Source organism: Pezoporus flaviventris, unplaced genomic scaffold, assembly GCF_033815535.1.
Source record: "Pezoporus flaviventris isolate CSIRO_AGI_PZ_B2104156 unplaced genomic scaffold, CSIRO_AGI_Pfla_v1 ptg000007l, whole genome shotgun sequence".
NCBI classification, from domain to species: Eukaryota; Metazoa; Chordata; class Aves; order Psittaciformes; family Psittacidae; genus Pezoporus; species Pezoporus flaviventris.
The window spans coordinates 15,932,670-15,959,907 of record NW_026892555.1 but is presented as its reverse complement, the minus strand read 5'-3'; the positions used below and the strand labels follow the sequence as shown (position 1 = coordinate 15,959,907).

Here is a 27,238-nt window from a genome sequence, read left to right as displayed (position 1 = left end):
TTGATCACTGATTTTAAAGTGAATCAAACAAATTGTGAAACAGACCATTTCTAAGCATCAGGTTGTTGAAAAAACATAACTCAACTTCGGTGAGGGCTAATGTATTACAAGAATTAGATGGCATTAGCCCAAAAAACAATCACCCTATCTTGAAATTATGTGGAGCCCACTTGGCCTCATAAAGATGGATGTATCATGCAATTAAGACATACCTGTGGTGTCATTAAGTCAGTAGATACTTTTCTAGTTAAAAAAATACTCAACAAACCTATCATCTTTAAAAGATAAAGATGAAATATTTCCCCATGTAAATTAATACTTTTCAGAACTCACATAGGAAACATTTTCAAAATAAACTGGTTCCTTTAGCATTGCACTGAATGTGCAATTTTTTTTTATATGTCACTGAGAATGAGACATATACGTATGCCATTGAGAAAGCCTACTTCTTCCAAACTATTTTCTTGTTAGTAGTTTATACTTTTTTTTACTTCTATTGAGATAGTACTTCAGTTTTATATATGACTTTCCAGGTTTTAAAATGGTCTTCTGATAAAAATCAAAACACATTCAAAACAACTTCAGGACACAGTCATTAATTTGAAAATATTACCTGAGCAATGAGGAAGAGATCCGCTCCAGTGTCCATTTAGCTGACACGTGCGAGACGCCTCCCCTAACAGCAATCGTCTACCTGTGCAGGTATAATGAACAGTAGACCCAAACGTGTATTTATCTCCAGACAGGACTGCATTAGGAGGAACGCCAGGATGGCCACAGTCAATCACTACAATGCATAATTATTGGAGATAAAAAAAGGTTATTATAACTGATCAAAAAGTTTGTAGTTATGATTTTCATCACTCCATACATATACTTTGTGAAGAGACAGATATTTTTAGGGTTTGGGGGTGGAGGGCATATTATCTGATTGAAAATGCAAAATATATTACAGACCAAAAAAGGTGAAACAAATATTTGGAGATCTCAAAAAAGGTATTTAATGTATAAACATAATGTCAAATTACATTAAATCACTAGGATGATCTTTATGGCATGAGCACACACACACACACAAGCACACACTCATGCATGTACTCTTCAGAGAAAAAATACAGGAAGACAGTATCTGCCAAAGTCACTGACAAGGTAGAGAATATGCAGACCTTCATCTCTCATTGACAGGTCCCAAATCACTGGTCATGACTTCTATTAGATCTATAAACAAAATCATTTTGCTAAATTTCACTGTGAACATTAATGCTAATATACTAATCTGAACTAATACACTAGTCAGATCTACCTTCTAGTTTTAAATGGCTCTACCTTCTTCTAGTTTAAAACCATTTCCCCTTGTCCTGTCACTACAGGCACTACCAAAATGTCTGTCCCAACCTTTCTTATTAGCCCTCTTTAAGTGCTGAAAGGTCACAATAAGGTCTCCCTGGAGCCTTCTCAGGCAAAACAACCCTAACTCTCTCAGTCTTTCTTCAGAGGAGTGGTGCTCCAGCCCTCTGTTAATTTCTGTGGCCCTCTTCTGAACCTGCTCCAACAGGTCCATGTCTTACATATGCCAAGAACTCCAGAGCCAGATCCAGTACTGCAGGAGGAGTCTCACAAGAGCAGAGCAGAGGGGGAGAATCATCTCCCTTGACCTGCTGGTCACACTTCTCTTGATGCAGCCCAAGATACAGTCAGCTTTCTGGTCTGTGAAAGCACAACTCATGTCCAGCTTTCCATACACCAGTTTCATCAAATTCTTCTCCACAGGGCTGCTCTCAATCCCTTCATGACACAGCCTGTATTGATACTGGGGGTTGCCCTCACCTCCGCTGCAGAACTTACACTTGGCTTTGCTGAAACTCATGAGGTTTGCATAGGCCCACTTCTCAAGCTTGCCTTCTGGATGCCATCCAGTCCCTTAGGCTGGTTAACTGCATTGCTCAGCCTGGTGGTGTCTGCAAAGTTGCTGAGGGTGCACTCAATCCCTTTATGTCATTGATGAAGATATTAAACATTACTGGTCCCAATACAGACCTCTGAGGGACACCACCTGTCACTGATATTTATCTGCATATTGAGCCACTGTTTGCTACCTTCTGTATGAGATTATCCAACTAACTGAACAGTCCACCCATCAAATCCATCTTTTCAATTTAGAAGGATGTTGTGAGTGACTGTGTCAAAGGTCTTACAGAAGTCCAGACAGATGACGTTCATAGCTCTTCCCTTGTCCACTGACATAGTCATTCCATCATAGAAGGCCACTAGATTGGTCCAGGCATGACTTGCTCTTTGTGAAGCTATGCTGGCTGCCTTGAATCACAGGAGGATGTGTTCCGTGATTTTCACAGGCACAGAGGTGAGGCCACCAGGTCAGTAGTTCCCAGGGTTCTCCTTTCTACCCTTTCTAAAAATGTGTGCAACTATCCATCTGTATAGTCACCAGGGACTTGACCTGACTGCCATGACGTGGGAGAGTGGACTTAAGGAGAGTGACTTGGCAACTACACCAGTCAGTTCCCTCAGGACTTTTGGATGCATCTAGCCAGGTCCCATAGACTTAGGTCTATTTTGGTTCCTCAGGTAGTCATGAACCTGATTTCTCTTACAGTGTGCGGCACTTCTCTCCTCCAAGCCCTGTCTTGCAGTCCATCCACTCAAGAGGTTTGCAATCAGAGGCTGTTAGTGAAGACTAAGGCAAAAATACCCCAAAACAGCAGTTGCGTACCTCAGCCTTTTCCTCATCCATGGTTACCATTCTGCCAGCTGTCTTCACCAGGGGCAGGGGTACACTTTCTTTGACCTTCCTTTTCTGGCTGACATACCCATTTAAGCCCTTATATTTTAGCCATGCCTTGGCCTTCCTGACCGCATCCCTACAGGCAGCATTGCTGGTACAGGTACTCTTCCCAGAATACCTCTCTCAGCTTCCACTGCCTTTGAATTTCCTTCTTGCCTTTAGTTTGATCAGTAGGTCTCATCTCACCCATGCTGGCATCTTGCCTTTCCTGATTTCTTATGCCTAGAGATTAAGAACTCTTGCTTTCTAGAGAAAATGTCCTTAAATATCTGACAGCTGATAGCATCCTGTTCCATCACATACCTGCATAGTACCTTTTTATAGGTGTGTAAATTTAATTTTACATTAAGCTTTGATTCAGATTTAAAGAACAAAGAAGAAAAATAAAAGAAAATAATATTATTAATCTTCAGAGTATGTAAAACATCAGGTCAAAAGTTATTTTTTCAGTATTATGGACAATTATCCATCAATCTCTGTCCCCCCAAAACCTCCCTTTCCTAAATAAATAAATAAATAAATAAGTAAATCTGAAAGATATGCAAATAATTTTTTTGCCAATGTGCCATTTCAATGGCTATTTCTTTTTCCCTGAAACCCCTAACCCTTAAAACCCCAAGCCAAAATACACCGTTAATACTGATAATGGATGAGGTATATAACATTCTGGAAAAACAGAAAGAAGTGTAAATTCACATCTGCTTCTGGTCAACTATGATGACATACCAGTAAAATTACAGCATTATTAGTTTAAAGCCTGATTAAATTTATAAATGTTCAATTAAATGAAATATTATACCTTAATTCTTGGGTATCGAATTAAAAAGTAGACTCAAGGGTTTTTTAATCTCTATAGGTGTCAGCAATTTTGATCATTCTATCTGACAGCTATGAATGTCTGTATATGTCATATTGTGAGGGAGTAAATGTCAGAACAAGGTGCTGCAATAGATTTATCAAGAGGATGGCACCCACACTAACAAAAAAACTAGCCTGTATTATTTGGAAATTTCAAGCTTGGAAGGTGTGGATTGTGTGCACTCACATCTCAGCAGCTTAAGAATAACAAATCAGAGCATGTCTATCAGAACTAAATTAAGAATACTTTGCCATACAAAACCCCCCGATATGGGCACTGGAATTCTTTGACATATGTTGTCCAAATATGTCTTCATTTTTAGTACTTTTCAAATCTATTTTACTGGCCTCATGTAATCAAATAGTGTATGTCCTTAGAAGTCTTTAATTAAAAGACAGAGTTGAAATGGCATTGTGATCCAGGCCAATGCTGAATTCTGCTTCTTACAGGATTTACAGAAACTAGCACTCTAGCTACAACATATTTCAAAGGAATCGAGCCCCTTCACAAGTGAACAGCTTCTTTTCTCTTGTTACCATGTCTTTTCTCCATTACTCTAGTGATATTTCAAAACAAGGTCTGTTCTTTGGAACCAGTTAGAGGGAGACTGAAATTCAACTACATCAACAATAATCCAACTTTGGTCAAAGGATAAGATCTAGCAAACTTTCCACTTCTTTTCCATTGCTCTTATAGTGCAAAAATGTGCAGACTACTAAATGACTGTGATGCATATGTCCAAAAGGGAAACAATTTGAAATACACTCCAGAAGCTGAAAGGGTCTTATAAAAAAATAGTCAATAGATGCATCAGAATCAGTTTTAATAAGTTTTATGATTATTAAATATCCTGGATAGTGCCTATGTTAGAATTCATTGACCTTTCTGTATAAATGACACAAATAAAGCTAAGGATACCCTTTCAAAAGTACACATAGCACTCTTACTCCCAAAGGTCAGGTTAAAAGAACAGTAAAGTCTATATTATCAAATTACTTGTGACAATTTTGAAAGAAGACTAAGAAATAAAAATACAAAAGTATAAAGAAGAAATCTCTGTACCTTTAGTTTTAGGTTTTCTTTCTCTTTGGGGACATGTTACTAATAAGTAACATTTATATTTCTGAAACTGTAATGTTACCTTCAAATTAAATATGAAACTGTTAAATTCATTTTTATAAGCTTAACTGTGTCTTGCAATCAAGCTATTTATCCTATCAAAGAATGGGACAACCTCCAGAACCGAGGGTATTAACAGCAATAACAAAGTTTCAGGGGAGTCTATTTATGTATTTATTTATTTATTTAAAGAGAGAGAGGAAAAACAGAACTGGAGAACCTTCAGTTAAGAACTAATATTGCAAATATCAATCCATGAACCCTAAATAAGGAACCCTTAGCCTGTTTTCCCCTTTAATCTCTAGAAAATAAAGATTTTAGCCTTTCTCAGAGAAAAAAAAAATTGATCTTAAAGCAGAACTTTTTTTCATAAACTTACAGAAAACTGGGTAAGCCAGCTGTCCCAGACAATTAAAAACATACGAAGCATTTATGGCTGTATCTACATCACAGTTGCAAACTTGTCCAGGAAAAGCCAGAACAAAAACCACCTGCTCTTGCTGATCCCCTTGTCTTGGTGGATCATATGACTATGATGTTCAGGTACATAATTCAGAGATGTTTGTTTCATTTCCCAAAATTTCTCTAAGAATATAACTGCACTACTTCAGCTGCTACTAAGACCTTCCATTATTACTGCACACACACAAATGTATATGATTATTTTAATTGCTGTTATGATACTGATGGAAATGTACATAAATTAATATCTAGTCTAGTCCACATTCTTTGTAGAAACATACACATTATCTACTTACTAATGCATTCAGGCAGAGGTTTGTCCCAGTGGCCATTTGGTTGACAAATTAAAACTGAAGAGCCAAATAAAAAATATCCAGGATTACAGTCATAAAATACCACTGTGCCATACGTGAAATTTCCATGTTCAATTTTACTTTCTCTTATAGAATTTGCAGGGATTCCAGGATCAGAACAATTGACCACTAAAAAGAACAAGAGCACAGACCTGAGAGTCGTACAATCTACTAAAATGGCCTTTAAATGGTCTTTTCATTTCTATGAGAAACTTTCAATATGTTGCTATCCTGATTTTATATTTAATGATATTGAGTTAGGAAGATAATATGAAACCAGGAGATGCTAAACTCTGAGCAAATGAAAGGAAATGTTTCTTCACGGAATGTGATGATGCTGTAAAAGTATTAGCCACTAACAGTGACTGGACACCCCAACATATTCAATTTATACCCTTTTATAAACTACTGCCCCCAGCCTGAAGGCTAGACATGCCTCTGGTCTAACCCAAACAGCCATGCAAATATACTTATGTTCCTATACTAACATGTTGATAATGAAGCACCTTTGAGGCAGGTGCTTTCAGCTAAAGGGCACATGGTCAGTTAGGTAAGACCGTGGTGCTCCCACCAGAACAGGGAAATATCCCAGCAAATGGGTATGTGCTTTAAAAAAAAAAGGGTATACTTTGATGGTTAAGAATACTGATGGATGGTTTTTTTTTTGAGTCTACAATTTAAGATTCCTACGTTTGAAAAAATCAGTGAAGATTTTTGATTGATTGGTTGGGGTTTTTTGTTTTTTGTTTTCTTTTTTTGATACATACAGCTAATGAGGGGACTATAATACTTATTCTGGGGATCACAAAGATTTTTTTTATAAGTTTCCATGCAATAGACTCCTCTGGTCAAGTAAACACATCATCACCTACTCAAAAAACTACTTATTCTAGAAAACTACAGTTCATGTAAAAATTACTATCCCTATATCCTTATAATCAGTTTCATGTTTATATGCATAAATGTGTATGTACCTGTGTGCAAATACATATATTTCTGTATGTGCATGAATGTTTGTACATAAAAGTATCAGAATATGCTGAAAATCTTTGTAATCAAAAAAGAAATAAAGCTATTTGTCAGATGCAATTTAAAATCCCTTTTCCTACCTACACCACTCAATATAGTTACAGCTCACCTATTTCTCTCTAGTCATTACTGTAAATGTTGGAATCTGCTAGTGTAGGACTCCTAGGAGTTCTCAATTGTTGGTACCACAAGACTAGAATAGACACATTTTTCAAGGATAGAAATAATTTTCTAGCATCTGGACTGAAAATGAGGCTTACTGGGTACCCTTAATACATGGTACGTGCTTAGTATGGCAAATTAAAAAAAAAAAAACCAACAAACTTTTCATCAAAAAAGGTCGCTGGAAGTTTAAGTTCTGTAAACTATTTGGCAATATCATTTAAGGCAAAGTGATCAAAGGAAAGTGGAGAACACTTACTGGAAGGAAAATATAGTAAATAAAATTACTATAAATACATAATGTGACCTAGGCTGTGTATAGGTAAAAGTCCATAGAAACTGCTGGGAAGATACTGAGAAACAATCAGCACAATTTCTGCATTTGTAAAATCAGGTTACAAGAAAAAAGTACTTTTTTCTAAATTAGAACAATTAAAATATTTAAAAAGCACATAACAACAGACTTTAAATGGATACTGGGGTTAAAACCTTTCTAGAAGTGCTTATGAAAACTCAAACAGAAATAATTTCACATATTTTTATTTTCAGTGGAATAATTTTAAATATAATATCCAGAAGTGTTGATAACAAACCTGAATAGATTATGTTAACGAATTATAATAAAAAATCAAAAATTTAAGATAAGTGGTCAGCTCACTGGAAAAGAAAATGAAAAAACGTTTTCTTATGCAACTATTGGCTAAAAATGCAAACTATGTTGGCTAAAAATGCAGGGAACATTATTCTGGGACTTAAGCTATTCACCATCGCTATATAATTTTGCTTAAGGGACTTGTAGAAAACAATTTAAAAAAAAAGAATACCAACTAAAGAAACATAAGAAAGTTTCTCTGCAACAGTTATCCTGGCAATGTGAATGTAGAACAAACCTAACTGAAAAATAGAATCATGAAACATCTCTAATAATTTGATGCCTGTTAGTAAGGGAGGTTTCATTTTTTTCTTGATAGTCCCTTTACCTTCGCTTTATTTTTCACATTAATTTTCCATCTAAGTTTGAAATCTGTAAATGCATTCTTACCTTTGCATATTGGAGGTGGGTGGCTCCACTGCCTATTAGTCTGACACTGTGCTTTCATTGGTCCTTGCATAACATATCCAGTATTACATGAGAATGTCACAACGTCATTGAAATTGAAACCATTTCCACTTGTTCTTCCATAAATAGGACTACCAGGGTGACCACAGCTAACAGCTAGCATAGCACAAAACAAAGAAACAAAAAACAGTGCATGTTGCTATCACTTTTCATGCTCTAAGATATAACAGATAATCATTATCACTAGATCCTATTTTAGAGTTTGATATTCTAAGATACTGAGTACTTTCCATGAAAGACTCATATTTCTCTGAACTTGTTGCAGAATGACTCTAAGAGCAGAACCATAGAGTTCTGGAGGACTGTGCAAGCAAGGCAGGGGGTGGCCCCCACAGGTGGCCGGAGACCGGACCTGGGAGGAGAATGTGGAGGAAGCTGTGGGGGCTAACCAATACTGTTGTGCCAAGAAGGAGTGGCTGAATACCACTCCTATATATGTGTGAACTGCGTCACAAATAAAGTAGAAGTTGCTTATCACCCATATTGGGTTGGCCTGTTTGCTTCTCCTCGCCGCTTACAAATGGCGCCCGAACAGGGACGCGGACTACAGGGCCCTGGTCGCTGGGGACCCGGATTACAGGGCCCCGGTCGCTGGGGACCCGGATTACAGGGCCCCGACTAGCGGGGACCCGGGATACAGGGCCCCGACTAGTGGGGACCCGGACTACAGGGCCCCGACTAGCGGGGACCCGGGATACAGGGCCCCGGTCGACGGGGACCCGGATTACAGGGCCCCGGCCGACGGGGACCCGGATTACAGGGCCCCGACTAGCGGGGACCCGGATTACAGGGCCCCGGCCGACGGGGACCCGGGATACAGGGCCCCGGCCGACGGGGACCCGGGATACAGGGCCCCGGTTTAACGGGGACCCAGGATACAGGGCCCCGGTCGATGGGGACCCAGGATACAGGGCCCCGGTCGACGGGGACCCGGATATAGGGCCCCGACTAGCGGGGACCCGGATACAGGGCCCCGGTCGACGGGGACCCGGAACGGCGAGTGAGCGGCGCCGGCGGCAGCGGCCAGGAAGCGCGGGCAATGCTGCTGCGGTGGCGTGACGGACCCGGGTGCTTCGACTAACCGAAAGAATCCGCTGCTGGGGCATACCAGACACTGCTGCGTCGGGAGGCCGATCCGGAGACCGAGGTTACAGGACGACCCAGAAGAAGACGATCCGGAAAAGGCTGGCCATGAAAATGGACCGAGGGGTAGCCCTGGACTTATTACAGTGCTTTTTATAAAAGCGGGGAATTGAGCCTGAGACTCTAAAGCAGCTAGCAGGTCTAGTGGCTAGGGAAGGCTAAGAGATTTTTTTTGCAGATCCTAATACAATATTTGAGGAGAGTGGCGAAAGTTTGGTGATGAACTATTTGACTCAGTGCTTAATGATTATAAAAAGGCAAAGAAACTCGGTAAACCACGGAGGGAAGTAATGAACTGTATAAAAAGATACAAGGCAGAAAACTGCCGCGGTAGCAACGGAGAAACTAGGAACAGACGTCCCCGGTCGGTTGAAACCGGGGGAAGATTACATCTCGTTCCCCCCCCCCCCCCCCCCCCCAACTCGCGGGAGCACAGGGTTTCCCAACCCCCCCACCCCCCCGCACCCCCCCTTCCTTTTCTCCCCCTCCATCAGAAGGTGCCGCGGAGGAGGTGTAACCCCCTGCTCCCCCACCACCCCAGTTCCGAAAGTAGGGACTTTGAAAAGGACAGAGAAAGTATATTAGAAGGGATACGCATGATAAATGTCGAGAAATCCGAAAGAAAAAAGGCGGTGCCTCGGCGCCGGATCGATTGCGGCGCCATTTTGAAGCAGGCAGTAGAAAATAGGGATCATGCGCGAGCGGGAGATTTAAAGGAACCGCGAGCCTCTCCAATCCACTACGCTCTAGAGTGAAAAAATCTTTAACTCAGTCACGGAGGAGCCAGGTCTGCAGATGGCCACATACCGAACGAGATACACCTGATAAGAAAGACACAGCTGCAGGCAACGGTGACCCCGAGTTCGGCGCAGGATCAGCCCCCGAATCCCCTGAATCCGAGCCAGATTTATATCCTCTGCTTCCAGACCCTGACTCTTTGTCTCCCGGGTCGGTCTGCTCAGACTTACTGGCCCTGGAGACGCTCAGTTGTAACAATGGGTAACCAAGGACGCGAACATTACTGGGGAATTTTCTGCAATGGGCATCTTTGCATATCCTGTGTTTACTACACAGCAGGGGGCTAAAAAGTGGGAAGCTCTTGATCTCAAAATAGTTAAGGAGGCCTGACAAACAGTGACCACGTATGCGTTAAAATCCTCTTATACTCAAGCTGTATATGTTATGATTTTTTCTTGCAATTGACAGGGGGAGCCCATTCAGTTTCTCTGTGATACTCATGTACTAGAAGTTGGTAAAAATAAGTATGTCCACGTTTCTAACAACCCTTGGAGACCTCTGTAGATACTGCTGGCCACTTCTTCCAGCACAGGCTGGCCGCCTGTGTCGGAATGAGTGTGTGTTTTGGTCAGTATAAAAGCCCAAGCCTCATGCGATGTGGGGGAGGCAGAGCCTCTGCGGGGACGCCCGCTAAGGTTGAGCCTGCCACCTCGCACTGCAGTGATGCTTCTCGGAGCTGGTTTGCTGTTAAGTCTCCACAGGGTCGTTGTTCTGTACGTGGGACTGTAGTGGGAGCAATGATGGCTTTTGCATGGACCAAAAAAAAAAAAAAAAATAAAAATTAAAAAAAAAAAAAAAGAGGGGAGAGAGAGTAATGATGTTACATTTAACTTTAACCTGTCTACTTCTGAAGAACTGATAACCTGGAGGAGGGGCTATATTTGTGCCCTCCTGCCTACAGGTCCATGGCGACTGTCTGCAAAGTTTGTGAAGCCTTGCCATGAGCTGGACAGACGAATGGATAAACCTGATGCCTCAGCTACAGGAGCTGACCGTGATTACCCCAAGCAGAATGAGATAGAGGAAGAAAAAGAACAAATAACTGCAAAACATCACTTGGGGGCAACTGAAAAGTAACATCCTGAATATGTGTGCTTGTAAAGTAGCTGTATTAGAGGTTGTGATTTTGTGTATAAAACCACCTGTATTTACTAGCTAGTTGCTAATAAGAAACTGCACCTTGTATTGTATAGATTTGTCACTTGTAAAAGAGATGTTAGAGTATGGAAATTTGCAGTAGCCGCTAGAAAATGCTAAGGCAAAAGCTAGAAAAATTTTAATACAATGGTAGTGTTATAAAGCAGGTGATGGAACAAATTAAGAGGGGGGAGAATTCCACTGGTAAGAAATTAGCCAGGTTAATAACTGGTTAAAAGGGTGGTGTCATAGTCAGGGGTTTGGGTGTCTTGAACATGGGACCCAAGCTTGCAGGCCAGGTCTAGTGGGGGCTGGTGGAGCTGCTCTGATGATAAAGAAGGGAAAGAGCAGTTTTGGTAGGAGGCTTGCCAGACTGGTCAAGGAGGCTTTAAACTAGATGTGTTGGGGGAGGGGAGCATCATTCCATTCCAACACACCCAGTCAGCTGCCAGAACCTATAATAAATGCTTGGAGCAATGTAGATATCCCAGCCACTCCAGCCAATGAGCTGGCTTCAGCAGGAGCTCGGCTCAGATGCCTCTATACAAATGCCCATAGCATGGGGAACAAACAAGAGGAATTAGAGATGTGTGGACGTCTACGGGGGTATGATATAATAGGCATCACAGAAACATGGTGGGATGGCTTCTACGACTGGAGTGTTGGAATGGAAGGTTACAGGCTCTTTAGAAAAGACAGGCCTGGCAGGCGGGGAGTTGCCCTTTATGTTAGGGATAGGCTGGAGAGTATGGAACTTTGTCTGGGGACAGGTGAGAAGTCCACAGAGAGTTTGTGGGTCAGGGTTAAAGGGAATATAGCTACGGGAGACATTACTGTGGGGATCTGTTACAGACCACCTGATCAAGGATAACCTGCAGATGAAGCACTCCATAGACAGATAGGAAAAGCCTCACGCTCGCAGGCCCTTATTCTCATGGGTGACTTCAACCACCCTGACATCTGTTGGAAGGACGGTACGGCCCGGCACAAGCAAACCAGGAGATTCCTCGATTGTGTAGAAGACAACTTCCTTCTGCAAGTAACAGAGGAGCCGACAAGGAGAGGTGCCGTGCTTGACCTTGTACTCACCAACAGGGAAGGGCTTGTTGGAAATGTGACGATCCAGGGCAGCCTTGGATGCAGCGATCATGAGATGGTCGAATTTGAGATCTTCAGGACAGTGAGAAGAGCGTGCAGCAAGCTCACTGCCCTGGACTTCAAAAGAGCAGACTTTGGCCTCTTCAGGAACCTGCTTAGTAAGGTTCCATGGGGTACAGCCCTAGAGGGCAGAGGGGCCCAAGACTGTTGGTTGGTATTCAAGGATCACCTGCTGCAAGCTCAGGAGTGTTGCATCCCAACCAGAAGGAAGTGCAGCAGGAGGGCCAGGAGACCTCCTTGGATGGATAAGGAGCTCCTGAGGAAAATTCAATTGAAAAAAGAGGCTTATAATAAGTGGAAGCAAAGACAGGTGGCATGGGAAGAGTACAGGGATGTTGTCCGAGAATCTAGGGACCACGTTAGGAAAGCTAAGGCTCAGTTAGAATTAAACTTAGCTAGAGGTATTAAAGATAACAGGAGGGGATTCTACAAGTACATAGCAAATAAAAAACAGACTAGGGAGAACGTAGGCCCCCTCAGGAAGCTCTTGGGAGAAGTGGCTACACAGGATTTGGAGAAGGCTGAGGTTCTGAATGACTTCTTTGCTTCGGTCTTCACTGACAAAGGCTCTGACTGCACCACCCAAGTCTTGGAAGGCAGATGCAGGGACTGTGAGAATGAAGACCTTGCACCCACTGTAGGAGAGGATCTGGTCTGAGACCATCTTAAAAACCTGAATGTGCACAAGTCCATGGGACCTGATGAGATCCATCTGTGGGTCCTGAAGGAGCTGGCAAATGAAGTTGCGAAGCTGCTGGCCATCATATTTGAGAAATCATGGCAGTCAGGTGAAGTTCCTGATGACTGGAAAAAGGGAAATATAATCCCATTTTCAAGAAGGGGAAAATGGATGACCCAGGGAATTACCAACCAGTCAGTCTCACCTCTGTGCCTGGCAAAATCTTGGAGCAGATTCTCCTGGATGGCATGCTAAGGCACATGAAAATCAACAAGGTGCTTGGTGACAACCAGCATGGCTTCACTAAGGGGAAATCCTGCCTGACCAATTTGGTGGCCTTCTATGATGTGGCTACAGAACTGATGGACAGGGGTAGAGCAGTTGATGTCATCTACCTGGACTTGTGCAAAGCATTCAACACTGTCCCACTTGACATCCTTGTCTCTAAATTGGAGCAACATCAATTTGATGGATGGACCACTCGGTGGATAAAGAACTGGCTGGATGGCCGCACGCAAAGAGTTGTGGTCAATGGCTCAATGTCCAGCTGGAGACCAGTAACGAGTGGTGTCCCTCAGGGATCAGTGTTGGGACCGGTCTTGTTTAACATCTTCGTCGCTGACATGGACAGTGGGGTTGAGTGCGCCCTCAGCAAATTTGCCGATGACACCAAGCTGTGTGGTTCGGTTGATACCCTGGAGGGAAGGAATGCCATCTAGAGGGACCTTGACACACTTGTGAGGTGGGCTGATGCCAACCTCATGAAGTTTAACCATGCCAAGTGCAAGGTCCTACACCTGGGTCGGAGCAATCCCAGGCACAGCTACAGGTTGGGCAGAGAAGAGATTCAGAGCAGCCCTGTGGAGAAGGACTTGGGAGTGCTGGTTGATGAGAAACTTAACATGAGCCGGCTTCACTGTGCACTCGGAGCCCAGAAAGCCAACCGTATCCTGGGCTGCATCAAAAGGAGCGTGACCAGCAGGTCAAAGGAGGTGATCCTGCCCCTCTACTCTGCTCTTGTGAGACCTCACCTGGAGTATTGTGTGCAGTTCTGGTGTCCTCAACATCAAAAGGACATGGAACTGTTGGAACAAGTCCAGAGAAGGGCCACGAGGATGACCAGTGGACTGGAGCACCCCCCATATGAAGACAGGCTGAGGAAGTAGGGTCTGTTCAGCCTGGAGAAGAGAAGGCTGCGTGGAGACCTCATAGCAGCCTTCCAGTATCTGAAGGGGGCCTATAGGGATGCTGGGGAGGGACTCTTCATTAGAGACTGTAGTGACAGGACAAGGGGTAACGGGTTAAAACTTAAACAGGGGAAGTTTAGGTTGGATATAAGAAGGAAATTCTTTCCTGTTAGGGTGGTGAGGCACTGGAATGGGTTGACCAGGGAGGTTGTGAATGCTCCATCCCAGGCAGTGTTCAAGGCCCGGTTGGACGAGGCCTTGGGTGATACGATTTAGCGTAAGGTCTCCCTGCCCACGGCAGGGGGGTTGGAAGTAGATGATCTTAAGGTCCTTTCCAATCCTAACGATTCTATGATTCTATGATTCTATGATATGTCTGCCCACTGTATGAGCAAGAAGAATGATGAATCCAAAAGGGAAAAGGTCAGAACTGTTAATTTTAAACACATCTCAAAAATGCAATTAAATAATCTAAAGTTAAATCACAAAATGCAAGAGTATTTTTCTACCTATAATTTGAACCTTTGATCTGAAGCCGAGCTGCTCCTGATTAATAAAGATAGAAGTGGCTGCTGTTTATAGCAGCCTTTATGCACATATAAGGTCTTTCCTAAACCTTGTGTCCTTTTCTGAAGTGATGTACTGTACATTCTCCTGTATTCACAGAAGCAGCGTCCATTTGATTAGAGAATACATCCATCTTTCTCTGCTGTTTGCACATCCAAAATGCACTTATTTTTCACTAATTCAGTTCTAAAATTGATGTTAATATTTTAATTTAGAAATTATTAACAGTGTCTAATTTTATTGCCTTAAAAGTTAACTATAAAGAAATGTGCTGATCTTAAATGTAATATGAAGAAGTAATGATCTATTACTATTTCGTAAAGTGAAAACAAAATTAAGAAATACAATTATTTTAGTAGTTTTATGTACATCTTGCTCTCTGTAAAACAAAGTAAAGAGTGAGTGGTAAGGGTAACAGTCTGACAGTGTGCATTATGATTCATCATTCAACTAGTTTCTGATACAAAAATGTAGGTGTAAGAACATTTGGAGTCGACTAATACATTTTCAATACACCGATATTAATGAACCTGAAGTAATGAAACATAATTGTAATTTCCTTGAGGATCCTTCAAGAACTTTCCAATTTTCCTAACTGGAACACAGCATTTATTTATTTTTTTTTTTTACTGCTTAATGTGATACGTTGAAATCACACAAAAGCAGCCTCATTACCAAAATGCAAAATTCATGCTAAAAAAGCCAAAACCAGAAAACATAGTATGTCTGTGAAGAGAAAAAAAAAACCAAACAAAACATAACAAAACCAACCAAACAAAACCAGTGTATGTTTGTTGCAACAAACATTTTAATCATCAGTGCTGACATTGTAATTCAAGATTATCTACTTAACAACAGGAATGAAAGTCAATGTAGATTCAGTATTTCCAAAAGCCACTAAGGAACATGAAGCCATTTTCAAAATTGAATACCTGGATAATTAAGTCCCTTCACTTTTTGAATAAACTCCATATTCATATATAAATCACAGGTATTTAGTTGCCAAAAGAAGCAATGGAAATTTTAAGTGACAACACAGAACTTCATCTGATAAATGAATCACAGATTTGAGGTGGCCACACAATTTTGAAGATCTGTTTTAAATCTTCTGTGGGGTGGAGGGTAGGGGTGGAGGGTGCAGACAGGAGTTTGGTTTTTTTTTCAAATGAATACTAAGTTGCAAAGTAAGTCCTCATCTTGCCTGACACAGACATTTCCGCAATATGGATCAGGATGTGATGCCATGCTTACTTACGCACACAGGATGGAAGCTGACCAGACCAGTTATGATCCTGTTGACATATACGTACAGAAGAACCAATCAACCGAAACCCAGGACTGCACTGATATACAACTGTGTCTCTATATCCATAATTTTCTCCAATTACTTGACCATTGACTATAAGATCTGGAAGACCACAGTGACCAGCTATATTTTTGCAAAGTAAAAAAAAAAAGAAGAAAAATTTATTAGTAAATATGCCAGACAAATTTTTAACTATAATTACTTAATTAAAACAAATGCTGAACAGCTTTAACTTTCCTTTTTTTTTTAAAAATTATTTCATTCAAGAGTTTATTTTCATTAATTTGTGGAAACCTGATAGAATGCAATTGTCTAAGTAGAAATGTACACATATAAGAAATTACAAAAAGATACTGTATTAAAAACATTAAATGTCATATATGTTATTAAATTTATTTTCAAAAATGTGAGTAAATCCTACTTATTAAAACTTTTATAATTCTATATTATTTCCATTAGTTTCCTTTTAAGATTAAACTCAATAAAGTTAGCATTATACCACTCCATATTTAAAAGAAAATTAAAAATGCATATAAGCACAAAAATAATATAAATATTATAAATATCAATCCACATGAATGTTCTTCTTACAATGGAAACAAATTAACTTCAACAATATATTGCTGGAATCTGACTCTGGATTGACTTGAATTTTTATTTTTCTATTGATCCCAGAGGAATCCCGAAAAAGAGTAACACATTTGGGTTACAGTCAGTGCAGCTACATCCAAATGTCCTGCAACCAAAAACCATTGTGTGTCTTGTCATAATCTTCTACCCTTATTCTCAAAATACAATTTTTTTTTATTTATACCACCAAAGTCACAAATAGACAGTTAATCCAGATAGAGTCTGGGAAAAAGATGGACCATGTGTCATTTGTTATTATTTTCCTTAATGAACTCTGGAAAATGGGCACTACTATTCAGCAAATAATGTGGTAATGCCAAGTCCTCTGAGAGTGGTTGACTTCATGAAGACTGTGTCATATGGCAGAGAAGTCACTGCAAAAATAATTACGGCAAGCAAGAAAAACAACCAGTGTTTCATCTAGTACTTTAGTGAAAAAGAAATATTAGTGACCACCCAAATTTCTCTGTTCTCCTTTTCTCCACTACTTCCCTTCTTCCCGCCCAAACAAATCTCCAAAACATGGGTCTGACAACAAGAAAGGACATTTAGCCGCAGTATAGCTTGGATTGTTTTTTCCCTTTGATCTTTCAAGTATTTACAATACTCCGGTGTAATTTTCAGCATTTTGCCTCATTCTTTCAGGGCTAGAAACTTCCTATATAAAAAAAAAAAAAAAAAAAAGGAAAAAAAATAGCCCCCCCCCCCCCCCCCAAGTTTTTGTTATAAGTTGCATCTGGCAGTTTAAGCTTCGTATAGTATTTCATCACATGAATCATGATAATGTCAGAATTTACAGTAGAGGTAGAACATGAAAATTCACACTTAGTCAATTGATGAGTAAAATTTGACTTTGTCATTAAGAATGGGAGTCCAAATCTGGTACTGTTCAAGGGTATATTCCACCCTTGTTTGCTCCTTCCCTGTTTCCTTCATTGTTAAATAAGGACCAGGCATACTTGAAATTTGCTGGGTTTTCTGAGATGGCATATTAAATGTTTATATTTTTCTGTCAAAGTACTTCATGATTCTCCAGGGAAGTCATAATCTGTTTAGTATGTAGCAGACTTTATTGCCATAAAGAGCCCAATTTCCCTACCCTATTACGTTTGTTATGATGAATGGGACTAACTGTATGAGGAGGAGAAACTGAAGTTCAACTAGACAGTTTGAAGTAATTCAGGCCATGTTCAAGGGAATATTTTTGCATTTAATTACAGTGTTTGGCCTGGTTCTTAATTAAGATTTTAGTGCTGCTTTATGGCAACGAAGTGAAAGCAGAATACATCACCAGAAAGGTCAAGCACTGTTTCCTGTGCAGAGCGAATAAACCTGAAGTAATTCAGCCCATCAACTGCAATGTGTGCTCATCACAATATTCCAGTACTTAAAGGGCAGGTACAAAGAGGATGGAAGCTATCTCTTCACAAGGACAGGACAAGGGCCAATGGGTACAAGTTGCACTGGGAGAGGTTTCAGCTTGACACAAGAAAGAATTTTTTATAGTAAGAACAAACATTCACTGTAACAACCTCCACAAGAATGTGATGCAGTCCCCATCACTGGGAGTTTTCCAGATGTTACTGAACAGGATGCTAGATATTCCCATTTCAGCTCCTCTTCCCCAGAAAAGTTGGACCATATGTTCTTTTGAGGTCCCTTTCAACTTGGGCTATGATTCTATTACTTCCTTTGCCTCCATTATTTTTTCCCACTCTGTATAACAATTACATATTTGGAGTACTAACTATACTGCATGACTAATTGTGAACTAGTCACTATTAGTAAAGAAGTGTATATATTTTAAATAGTAGAGCCTATGCCTATCCCTGTGTAAGGTTTCTAAACTGAAAAATAAAAAAAAATCTAAATGCATGAAGATTATTATAAAACTGCAGCTCTGTAATAACAAAATTCTAAATCAGCTTATTGCGACAGTGTTAAGGAATTAAATATCGTTTAAAACCAAGATATGCCAGACTTCTGACAGGTTTTTCATCTCAATTAAAAAAAAAAAACAAACTAAATACAATAAAATAACATTTGGGATTTGAAGGATTTGTATCCAGTTATCATTCTGCTTTTCAGGGGAGGTTTTGTCTGATTGAGAGACATAAAAAGATTTCAAAACAAGCAGTACCCCACCCACCAAAATAAAACTGTGGGTTCATCCCTATTTCTTTCATTTTAAAAATTAAACAAATCTGTCATGCAGGTGCATGTGGAAAGCAATTCAATGTGTTTTCTTCTGAAAGTGTGTGTAATGTTATACATAGTTCCTGTTAAGTGAACCTGTGAGAACATTAAATTTCCACTAATTTATGCAGTTGAATAAATTCCCTAAGTTGTCATGAAGTCAGAGATTCATTCATATTTTGCAGGAGTTTTTTGTTTGTTTGCTTTATTTTCCCATTCTATTTCATACATCTAGAGAACTGGTCTCCCTCAGAGGAAATAGATCTTTCACTTATAATACCTGCTATCACTACTAATGTAATGACAATTAAAAAAGGAGAGGAAAGAAAAAAAAACCCTAACCCTTAAGGCAACAAAAAAAAAAATAACCAAAAGCGAACCCGCTACTATCCATCCATATCTTAAAAACTGTTACTCAATTACTCTTCCATTCTATTCTGGCTCTGTTGTGTTTCTTCTAAAAGCTAGGTGTTTATTTATTTTTCTCATTAATATTAGTGGAATTATTCCTTTTTGCCATTTTCCTCTTAAGGTACCTGTGAAGAAAAGAATTTTAAAATGTTCCTTATACATTAAAGATGTTCTCATATTCATTATTGCATATCCTGGTAGTTTTCTGGGTCAATTCTGCTGTTAATTGTTTTTCAGGACTTCCATTTGTGACAAATAAAGATATTTATTTCCTGTTATTAACATGCTGAAATGAGTTTCTGAAGCCTGTGACACTTTTCTTTGTGTATTATGTGTTTGCATGTAGCTGCATATATACACATATAATAGTGAGTTTGGGGTTTGGAAGTTTTGGTTTTTTTTCATTCTGGAGAGCTTTCAGATTACTGATGATTCTTTGGTAGTCTGAAAAAAAACAAATACCACATGTGTATAGTTTTTTGAGAAACTACTTTTGTTTCTGAATGAGACATCTAATTGAATCATTACAGAAGGTGAGCATTTTAGTTTTGAAATTTGGTATTTTGAAACTGAAGAAAAAATTATAAAACTGTTGTAATAACTAACCTTCATTCAATATAACCACAAGGCATGGCTAGCTGTCTTTTATAATTAGATAGCTAAATTACTCCTCCTAAATGCAACCTAAAGCTGCTCAGGAGCTAAGTTCTGCAGGTGGACTGTTTTCACTGGGGACGGAATGCAAATACTGCAAAATGGGTATCATATTGAAAGAGATCTCTGTAAAGACAAAGATAATCTGACAGAAAAACTAAGGAGAAAACTGAAAAACAATAAAGAAATTGAAAGAAAAGGAATGCTGTGAGAAAAACTAAGAGTACTTTTGGGAAAACGAAGGTTGTAACATTGAGAACAGCACTGACTTTTTTTCTTTAAATAATTTTTGTTGTTTGACAGGAAATGTATTTCACAAATAGATGAGCAAGTATTTAAGAAACACCGATTCTATTATCAGTTTGCAGCCAATAAGTCATTGAATACTTACATATAATGGATAAAAGATTTCATAGTACTGTTATTATCTAATGGAGTATCAGTTTTTTATCCCCAAAGTAATATTCTGATTCTAAGACCAATTGCAAGCAAATATGAAACTTTGTGGTCACCTTGACAGGCTATTGAAAACAAAAATATGAAAAAATGATCACGTAAGATTTGTGGAAGATACAGGAGGAAGTGGCTCAAGCATCAAGATCAGTATTGTACTTCTGATCTGCATTTATTAGAATGAGAGAAAAATAAATGCACACTTGCCTGGTATATTGCCAATACAAACAAATAATAAGTAGAACATTTACTGCACTGCATTAAGAACTGAGTTATGGGTAGAAGAAAAGCTGAAATAAAGTTAGCAAATGTTAAGCAAAATCTCCATTCAATGATTTGCAACAATTAGTTTATCATAATTACTGTTAAGTGGGCAGGAAAAAAAATAATTCAAACACCCTAGCAGTAAATAGCTGACTTCACACTAGGTTAGAGTGTAAGAATATTACAGAGTAAGCTATTCTAGACTTTTCAGGATCGCCTCATTCATTGTCAATGTCTTTATTTTAGTGCTGTACTGTAAGACAGTGTGTAGTTCCATCTTTTCTGTGCTATGGATATAAAAGACATATACAGCAGTTCTGTGAATCCAGCTGAGGCCCCTAGGTCTTAATGTAACCCATAATTTAAAACTGAAACAAAAGATGTAACTTTTGCAATGGCAATGGGTGAATGCTTCAGGAAAGTCACAGATTGAGGGTGGAAGCACTATAACATTCTCTATTTCCAGTCTAGAAAAGCTTGAGAATAATAACTACATGAAATATTATTAAGAAAAGAAACTAGTCAAAAAAGTAAGTATGAAGGATATTAATAACGTGTGAGCACCAAATAAATTACCTAACTTGACATGAAATCCAGCTGTAGCAATGAAGAATGAGTGTAACAGCTTGGCGTCAGAACCTTTGAAAACTCAGCTGCAAATGATATTTCTTGTCTGCCAGTTAAACTCTGAGATGCAAGAGTAGGAATAAATGAATACAGAAACATTGCATTATGGGCAAAAACATGCCCATGCTTATTTTAGGTGTAAGCAATGTCAAACATGAGCACAGAAGTGAAAGACTTCTACAAATCAAGATATTATTGAAAAAAAGAGAGTTAGGCTATTATTCAACAAAGTTAATTAACCTGTCAAGATGACCTCAGTGGAGGAGGAAAGAATTATTTGCAGAAAATCCTTTCTTCTCTACAGGGCTTGCATGTCTTGGAAAGAAAGGGACTATTCATCAGGGACTGTAGTGATAGGACAAGGGGCAACGGGTTCAAATTTAAACAGGGCAGATTTTAAGTTGCATATTACGATGAAATTCTTTACTGTGAGAGTGTTGAGGCACTGGAAGAGGCTGCCAAAGAAAGTTGTGAATGCTCCATCCCTAGCAGTGTTCAAGGACTGGCTGGACAGGGCCGTGAACAACCTGGTCTACTGAAAGGTGTCCCTGCCCATGGCAGGGGAGTTGGAACTAGATGATCTTAAGGTCCCTTCCTACTTAAACCATACTATGATTCTATGATTAAATGGCAACCAAAGTAATGCAGGAAATATTTTAAAATCTAACAAATGACCTCAAGACAATTTATTTCAGTGCATACTAATCTCCACCACATCAACTTCAACACACAGCCATTTTAGAAATTGTGCTGCTTTCTGGAAATGAGTATGCATTTCCTCCTGCCAAGCTACATTAGTCAACCCCCCTCCCAAAAACAATAAAAAACCCAACCCAACAACAAAAGGTGCTGAAAAAATAATTATCTTCTGATAGTGCTTCTCCTTGGAGTTAAAAAGTCTAAAATAGTGTTAATGTATAAAGGGAAGACAATCTCAGTCTGAGAAAAACTTTTGAAAATGTCGAGAAGTTCTATTCATCATTCAGATATCAGTTCAGAATCTGAAAGTACTATTGAGCCTTCTATGAAGCAGATCCTATTTATTTGCACTCTGGGAAATGCTCAGCTTACTAAATGGCTGATTACAGGTATAAAAATAAATAAATAACCATAAAACTTTAGTTACAGAAATATTTGTTTTAATGATCATTGTTACTCAATACAGGTATAAAAATAAATAAATAACCCTGAAACTTTTCTATAGTTATGAAAATATTTGTTTTAATGATCATTTTTACTCAATTTGATTTAAAGCTTATCTTGTTCTAGTACTCTTGTATCTAATTAGGTTCAACACTAACTAGTTTTAGGCTCTGTTGCTGATACCTGTATTCTCATTTATTCCAAATTTCGTAAATTGCTCAAATTACAAATAACTGGAATGGAAATTAAGTAGTCTAACATAATGAATAAGCAAAATTGAGTAGTACTTTTGAAAAAAATAATCTGTAATTTTTAACCAAATGCATGGAGATTATTTTATCCTGTAGAATTTCATTAATGTCATATAAGTATACTCTTAAGGGAACTTTCCACACATAAATAGAAATACACAGGTAATCACGTGAATCCAAGCATAAGTACGTTTTTCAGCAAGTAAAAGTGGAAAGGCTCTAAGACAAAATATAAGAAAGGTTAATGGCTGTGAGTAGAAAAGCTTTAGAAGCAGAAAGTGAAATTTAATTTTTTCTTACTATTTTTTAGTGATTGAGAACAAACCCCAGAATTTATTCATAAATTGCACAAAAATGTATTTCTTGGATCTTTATCTGCTCCATAGATCTTCCTACTGTATTTTATTTCCCTTCTCCCACTTTCTACCATATCCTTAATTTCCTCCACCTTCCATCAACTTTTTCAACCTTCTTAAACAAATTTCTGACTTCTGATTTGTCATTGGATAAACCCGTCCCTCCAGCTTAATCACTTGTTGAAGAAGCAAGAATTTAACTAAGTTACTCTGAGCCGTCCCAGAAAGTTCATTCCTGCACAGTGATGTAGCACAGCAGGCAGTGTTGCTGCAAGAGCAATTATGGTAGCCATTACCCTCTTCCTTTTATACATTTGCTCTGTCACTGCCTTTTCCTTTTTTTCTTTTCCTTGTTTTTGCAAGGCATACATATTTTTTTTTAATATGCTATATATAATGAATACTACACTCTATTTCTGTAAGTAAAACTTCTATTCATGTTCTCTGCAACAATTTGCAGTCATTAAAGCTTTGAAGATATACATTTGAATATTAACTGTAGTTCTATCAGTCTGATACAGAAGGTATCTTTTAGATTACTGTTTTCCTCTCTAGTCCTATAGTTGCTTTAACACATTTTCTTAACTGCTTATTGTTACTGGATAATATAGTATGTGAACTTAATTATAATTAATATCTTCTCAGAAGGGTTGAAAGATGATTTAACCTATTAATATAAGATTATATTATTTTATTCTTTTTTTACAGACAAATGCAGGAGAAATTAAATTCATTCTGTGTGATCTACACTTGACATAACGTTATTTTGGCAAAATTCTTAAATGCAAGTATTTTTTCAAGGTGCTATTCACAAATAGCAGACAATTTGGCTGATTTCTCTTTTTTACATTTCTCCAAACTTCAACAGCTGTAACCTTTGCAGACAACCCATTAAAAGAAAACCCAGACAAAACAAAAGTCAGAACATTTTGATTACACACATACTATGGTGTCCCTAAACTTTTAGATTTAGAAGTCTGTATTACTGTTTTTGATAGTTTAGAAGAAAAAGAAACTCCAACATGTTTTTTTTTTTTCTTCTTATCTCTCTCTGCTAAATGTTTTTCACTGTAAAACTGAAACATAAACAAAGCCTACTTATCCCCTCATCTATATGTCAGAAAACATTTCAGCAGCACAATTTTTAAAATGGCTGTGTGTTGAAGTTGATGTGGTGGAGATTAGTATGCGCTGAAATAAATTGTCTTGAGGTCATTTGTTAGATTTTAAAATATTTCCTGCATTACTTTGGTTGCCATTTAATCATAGAATCATAGTATGGTTTAAGTAGGAAGGGACCTTAAGATCATCTAGTTCCAACTCCCCTGCCATGGGCAGGGACACCTTTCAGTAGACCAGGTTGTTCACGGCCCTGTCCAGCCAGTCCTTGAACACTGCTAGGGACGGAGCATTCACAACTGTCTTTGGCAGCCTCTTCCAGTGCCAGTAGCCTGATAAGCAAACGTTTTGCTCATTTATGAGTCATCTAAATTAAGCTTAAATTAAGATTTGCACAGAAAAAATGCTGTATTACAGAAGTAAAATTGTTTGGGATGTAGAGTGGCCTAAAAAGGTAAACAGCAATCTGCACAAAGAGATATTGCAACAACACCTATATTTAATGTATAGTTCAGAATCTTCTGAAAGTCTCAGTCCATGGATGTTCTTTTACATTCTCATGTTGAATAACAAGGTATAATATGACCTTCACATAGAGTTCTAAAACTGGAACACTATCATAGCTTTGATTTCTACTGAAACTAAAATGTTAATTGCATACAGTGTTAAAATCAATGTCTCTGTGGTTAACAAAACAACCCAGATCAAGTACATATGCTAATAATGAATTAAAAAGAAGCCCTGAAATACTTTTGCAGGGATCACATGTTCATTCTATTCATAAACTCTTCAGGGGCTGGTGTCTGAGTATTTTAAATAAGATGCCTAACCATGTACAACTAAAGTGTGTCAAATTTGATATTGTCTGGATAGAGATTTTCTTTGAGAAATAAAGTTGCAGTGCTCCTGCGAAGTTTCAACCTTTTTTTTTTTTCTGTATCTTTTGCAAGTGTGCAGATTAATTTTGTAACATAACCACTGAGTTCAGGTCTACTATGCAGGTATTTTCTTTTACTGGGAATATGGATTAAATCTGATACATCTAGAATCAATCAGTCTTACTGTTTATGTACAGGTCTACTTTAGAGGCATACACAACAATCCAGTGACACGGGTTTTGTATGTTGGGAAGATACTGAAAAAGGGATTAAATCTGTGGAAAGGTAACCATAGTTATAATTAAACACAGCCACACAAATTTTTAAAATGCAGAACTCTCCTCAATGTCTGTGCTAACAGAAAGAGACAAGCTGATACATTTTGCTTACTTTTGTCTGCTAGAGAGAAAGAAAATAAGGAAGCCATGACATTAGTATCCATACCTAAACATCTGGTCTCAATTCCCCTCCAGAGTCCAGAAGACAGACATTCTCTCACTGCAGAGCCAACTAGCATGTATCCAGAGTCACAAGTAAATATAGCTGTAGATCCATATGTGATTTGAGTTCCAATCTTCTTCCCATTTGGAGGTGTAGGAAGTTCTCCACAAGAAATAACTTTATGGCAAAACCAAATCAAAACAGATATGTACAGCTGAGTATCGCAAGCATAATAATAATTATCAACCAGAAATACTTATTTTTGCCAATTATCAACTAGTCCACTTACCTTGATATTACAGTGAAACAGACAAATACATTTCAGAGTGTTAAGCATTTTTCATTAAAAAGTAATAGATACAGGTCATGCTTACAGCTATTTCCTTGTCACTTAACCTAATGGACTTTATTTGTAAATAATAGCCTTCAGGATACCCAGAAATTCCAACCAGGAAAAAAAATTCTAATTAATATTTAATTAGTTAATTTTTATTTCAGAAAAAAAAAGAAAAGCTATATTTTTATCTGAAGTCTGTAGAACAGATGCACATACAACATGTACTCACTCTGGCAGTAAGGCCGCTCATTTCTCCAACTCCAAGTGCCATTAGCAAGACACTCGATAGATGCTGGTCCCAAACCATAATATCCTGGATCACAGCTGAAAACTACTTTTGTTTTATACTCATAATGTGAACCATTCACTATTTTCCATCTTCCATGTTCCAGTGTAAAAGAATTGATGCTTGGACATGTAACAACTTCCAAAATAATGAAAATACATAGTTAGTTGTGGCTTAATACGGGGAAATTAGGAAAATCTGTGCCTTTGTTAATTCAGAAATATATTTTCAATACAGTGAAGTAATATTTGAAGAGCAAGGCTGCATTTCAAATTGCCTGTGGTTAGCATGTATGAGTTGTCTTATTAAGTAATGATCAATAGACCCGGCAGAGCAGTGATTGTGTATACAGAGCTATGCAACTGGTGTATACAGAACCTATACTATGAATTCACTGTAAAGTGAGAGTTATGGAACTGCTGTGATACTTTATGTCAGCCATCAGAGACTTTACTAAAATGGTAGATACATTTCAATTTTTCTACCCAGATAAATTCTATGAGATCTTAAACACTCATTTGGAGAAGCTGTACATCGGTGACAGATAAAATACTATCCATATCCAAGATGGTTTTCCAGCAGCTACACAATTTCATGCTCTTCCTCCAACCCCTCCTAAAAGTTCTACAACCCTAATCTAACATATCAAAAGACAGAGAATAACATTTTTGCTGGATACTACTTTCTCTCCATTTGTACTGGTTCTTTAGATACAGGAAAAGGCATGAGAGAATGAAATTTTCAACAACAATAAAAAGGAAGAAAAGAAAAAAAAGGGAAAATCTTTGAAAATTATTCTAGGGTATGCTTTCTTTCCTCTCCAAAATTCATTGGGTGAAATAAACAAAATCTTAATGTGCAACAGATACGCTGACATTTCTTTTATCAGTCTTACAATCACTTGGGTTTCATACCCCATTTATAATGAATGGTATCCACTTCTTTCTGGGACTGAACATGTATTTTTCTTTCAGTGATACTCCCCCAAGTTTAGATGGTGCAGGATTATAATGATGGGAGGAATATAAATAGTAAGCAACTGTTTTGACAAAGTATTCCAGAGGATCAGAGCCTTTTAAATTCTGGATAGTAAACAGGATTTTTTAACAGTATATAAATAGTGTGAACTCTGAAACTCTCACTAAAGAGATGGCTTTTGCCTAAACCTCTGCAACCATTAACTTTGATGTAGCTATAAATTAATCATCAGTTTGAAAATTTTCATAATCTCTAGTGTATTTCGTCTGCCGTCACAGAATGTTTCAATATATAGCTCAGGTATATACATTTCAAATATGTATTTCGCAATA

General features: G+C 38.4%; 1 protein-coding gene across 3 annotated transcripts in view; it reads right to left on the bottom strand.

Annotated features, from left to right (window-relative positions):
* Window positions 1–27,238, bottom strand: part of CSMD3 (CUB and Sushi multiple domains 3) — a 601,317-nt gene that overhangs the window by 47,781 nt on the left and 526,298 nt on the right. For all 3 annotated transcript variants that reach the window (XM_061447844.1, XM_061447845.1, XM_061447846.1), the window contains 6 exons: window positions 25,872–26,066; window positions 25,309–25,482; window positions 15,832–16,005; window positions 7,830–8,003; window positions 5,540–5,725; window positions 614–787 (listed from right to left, as the gene is read on the bottom strand). In XM_061447844.1, the coding sequence (XP_061303828.1) occupies window positions 614–787; window positions 5,540–5,725; window positions 7,830–8,003; window positions 15,832–16,005; window positions 25,309–25,482; window positions 25,872–26,066 (1,077 nt within the window). The remainder of the gene's footprint in view (window positions 1–613; window positions 788–5,539; window positions 5,726–7,829; window positions 8,004–15,831; window positions 16,006–25,308; window positions 25,483–25,871; window positions 26,067–27,238) is intronic.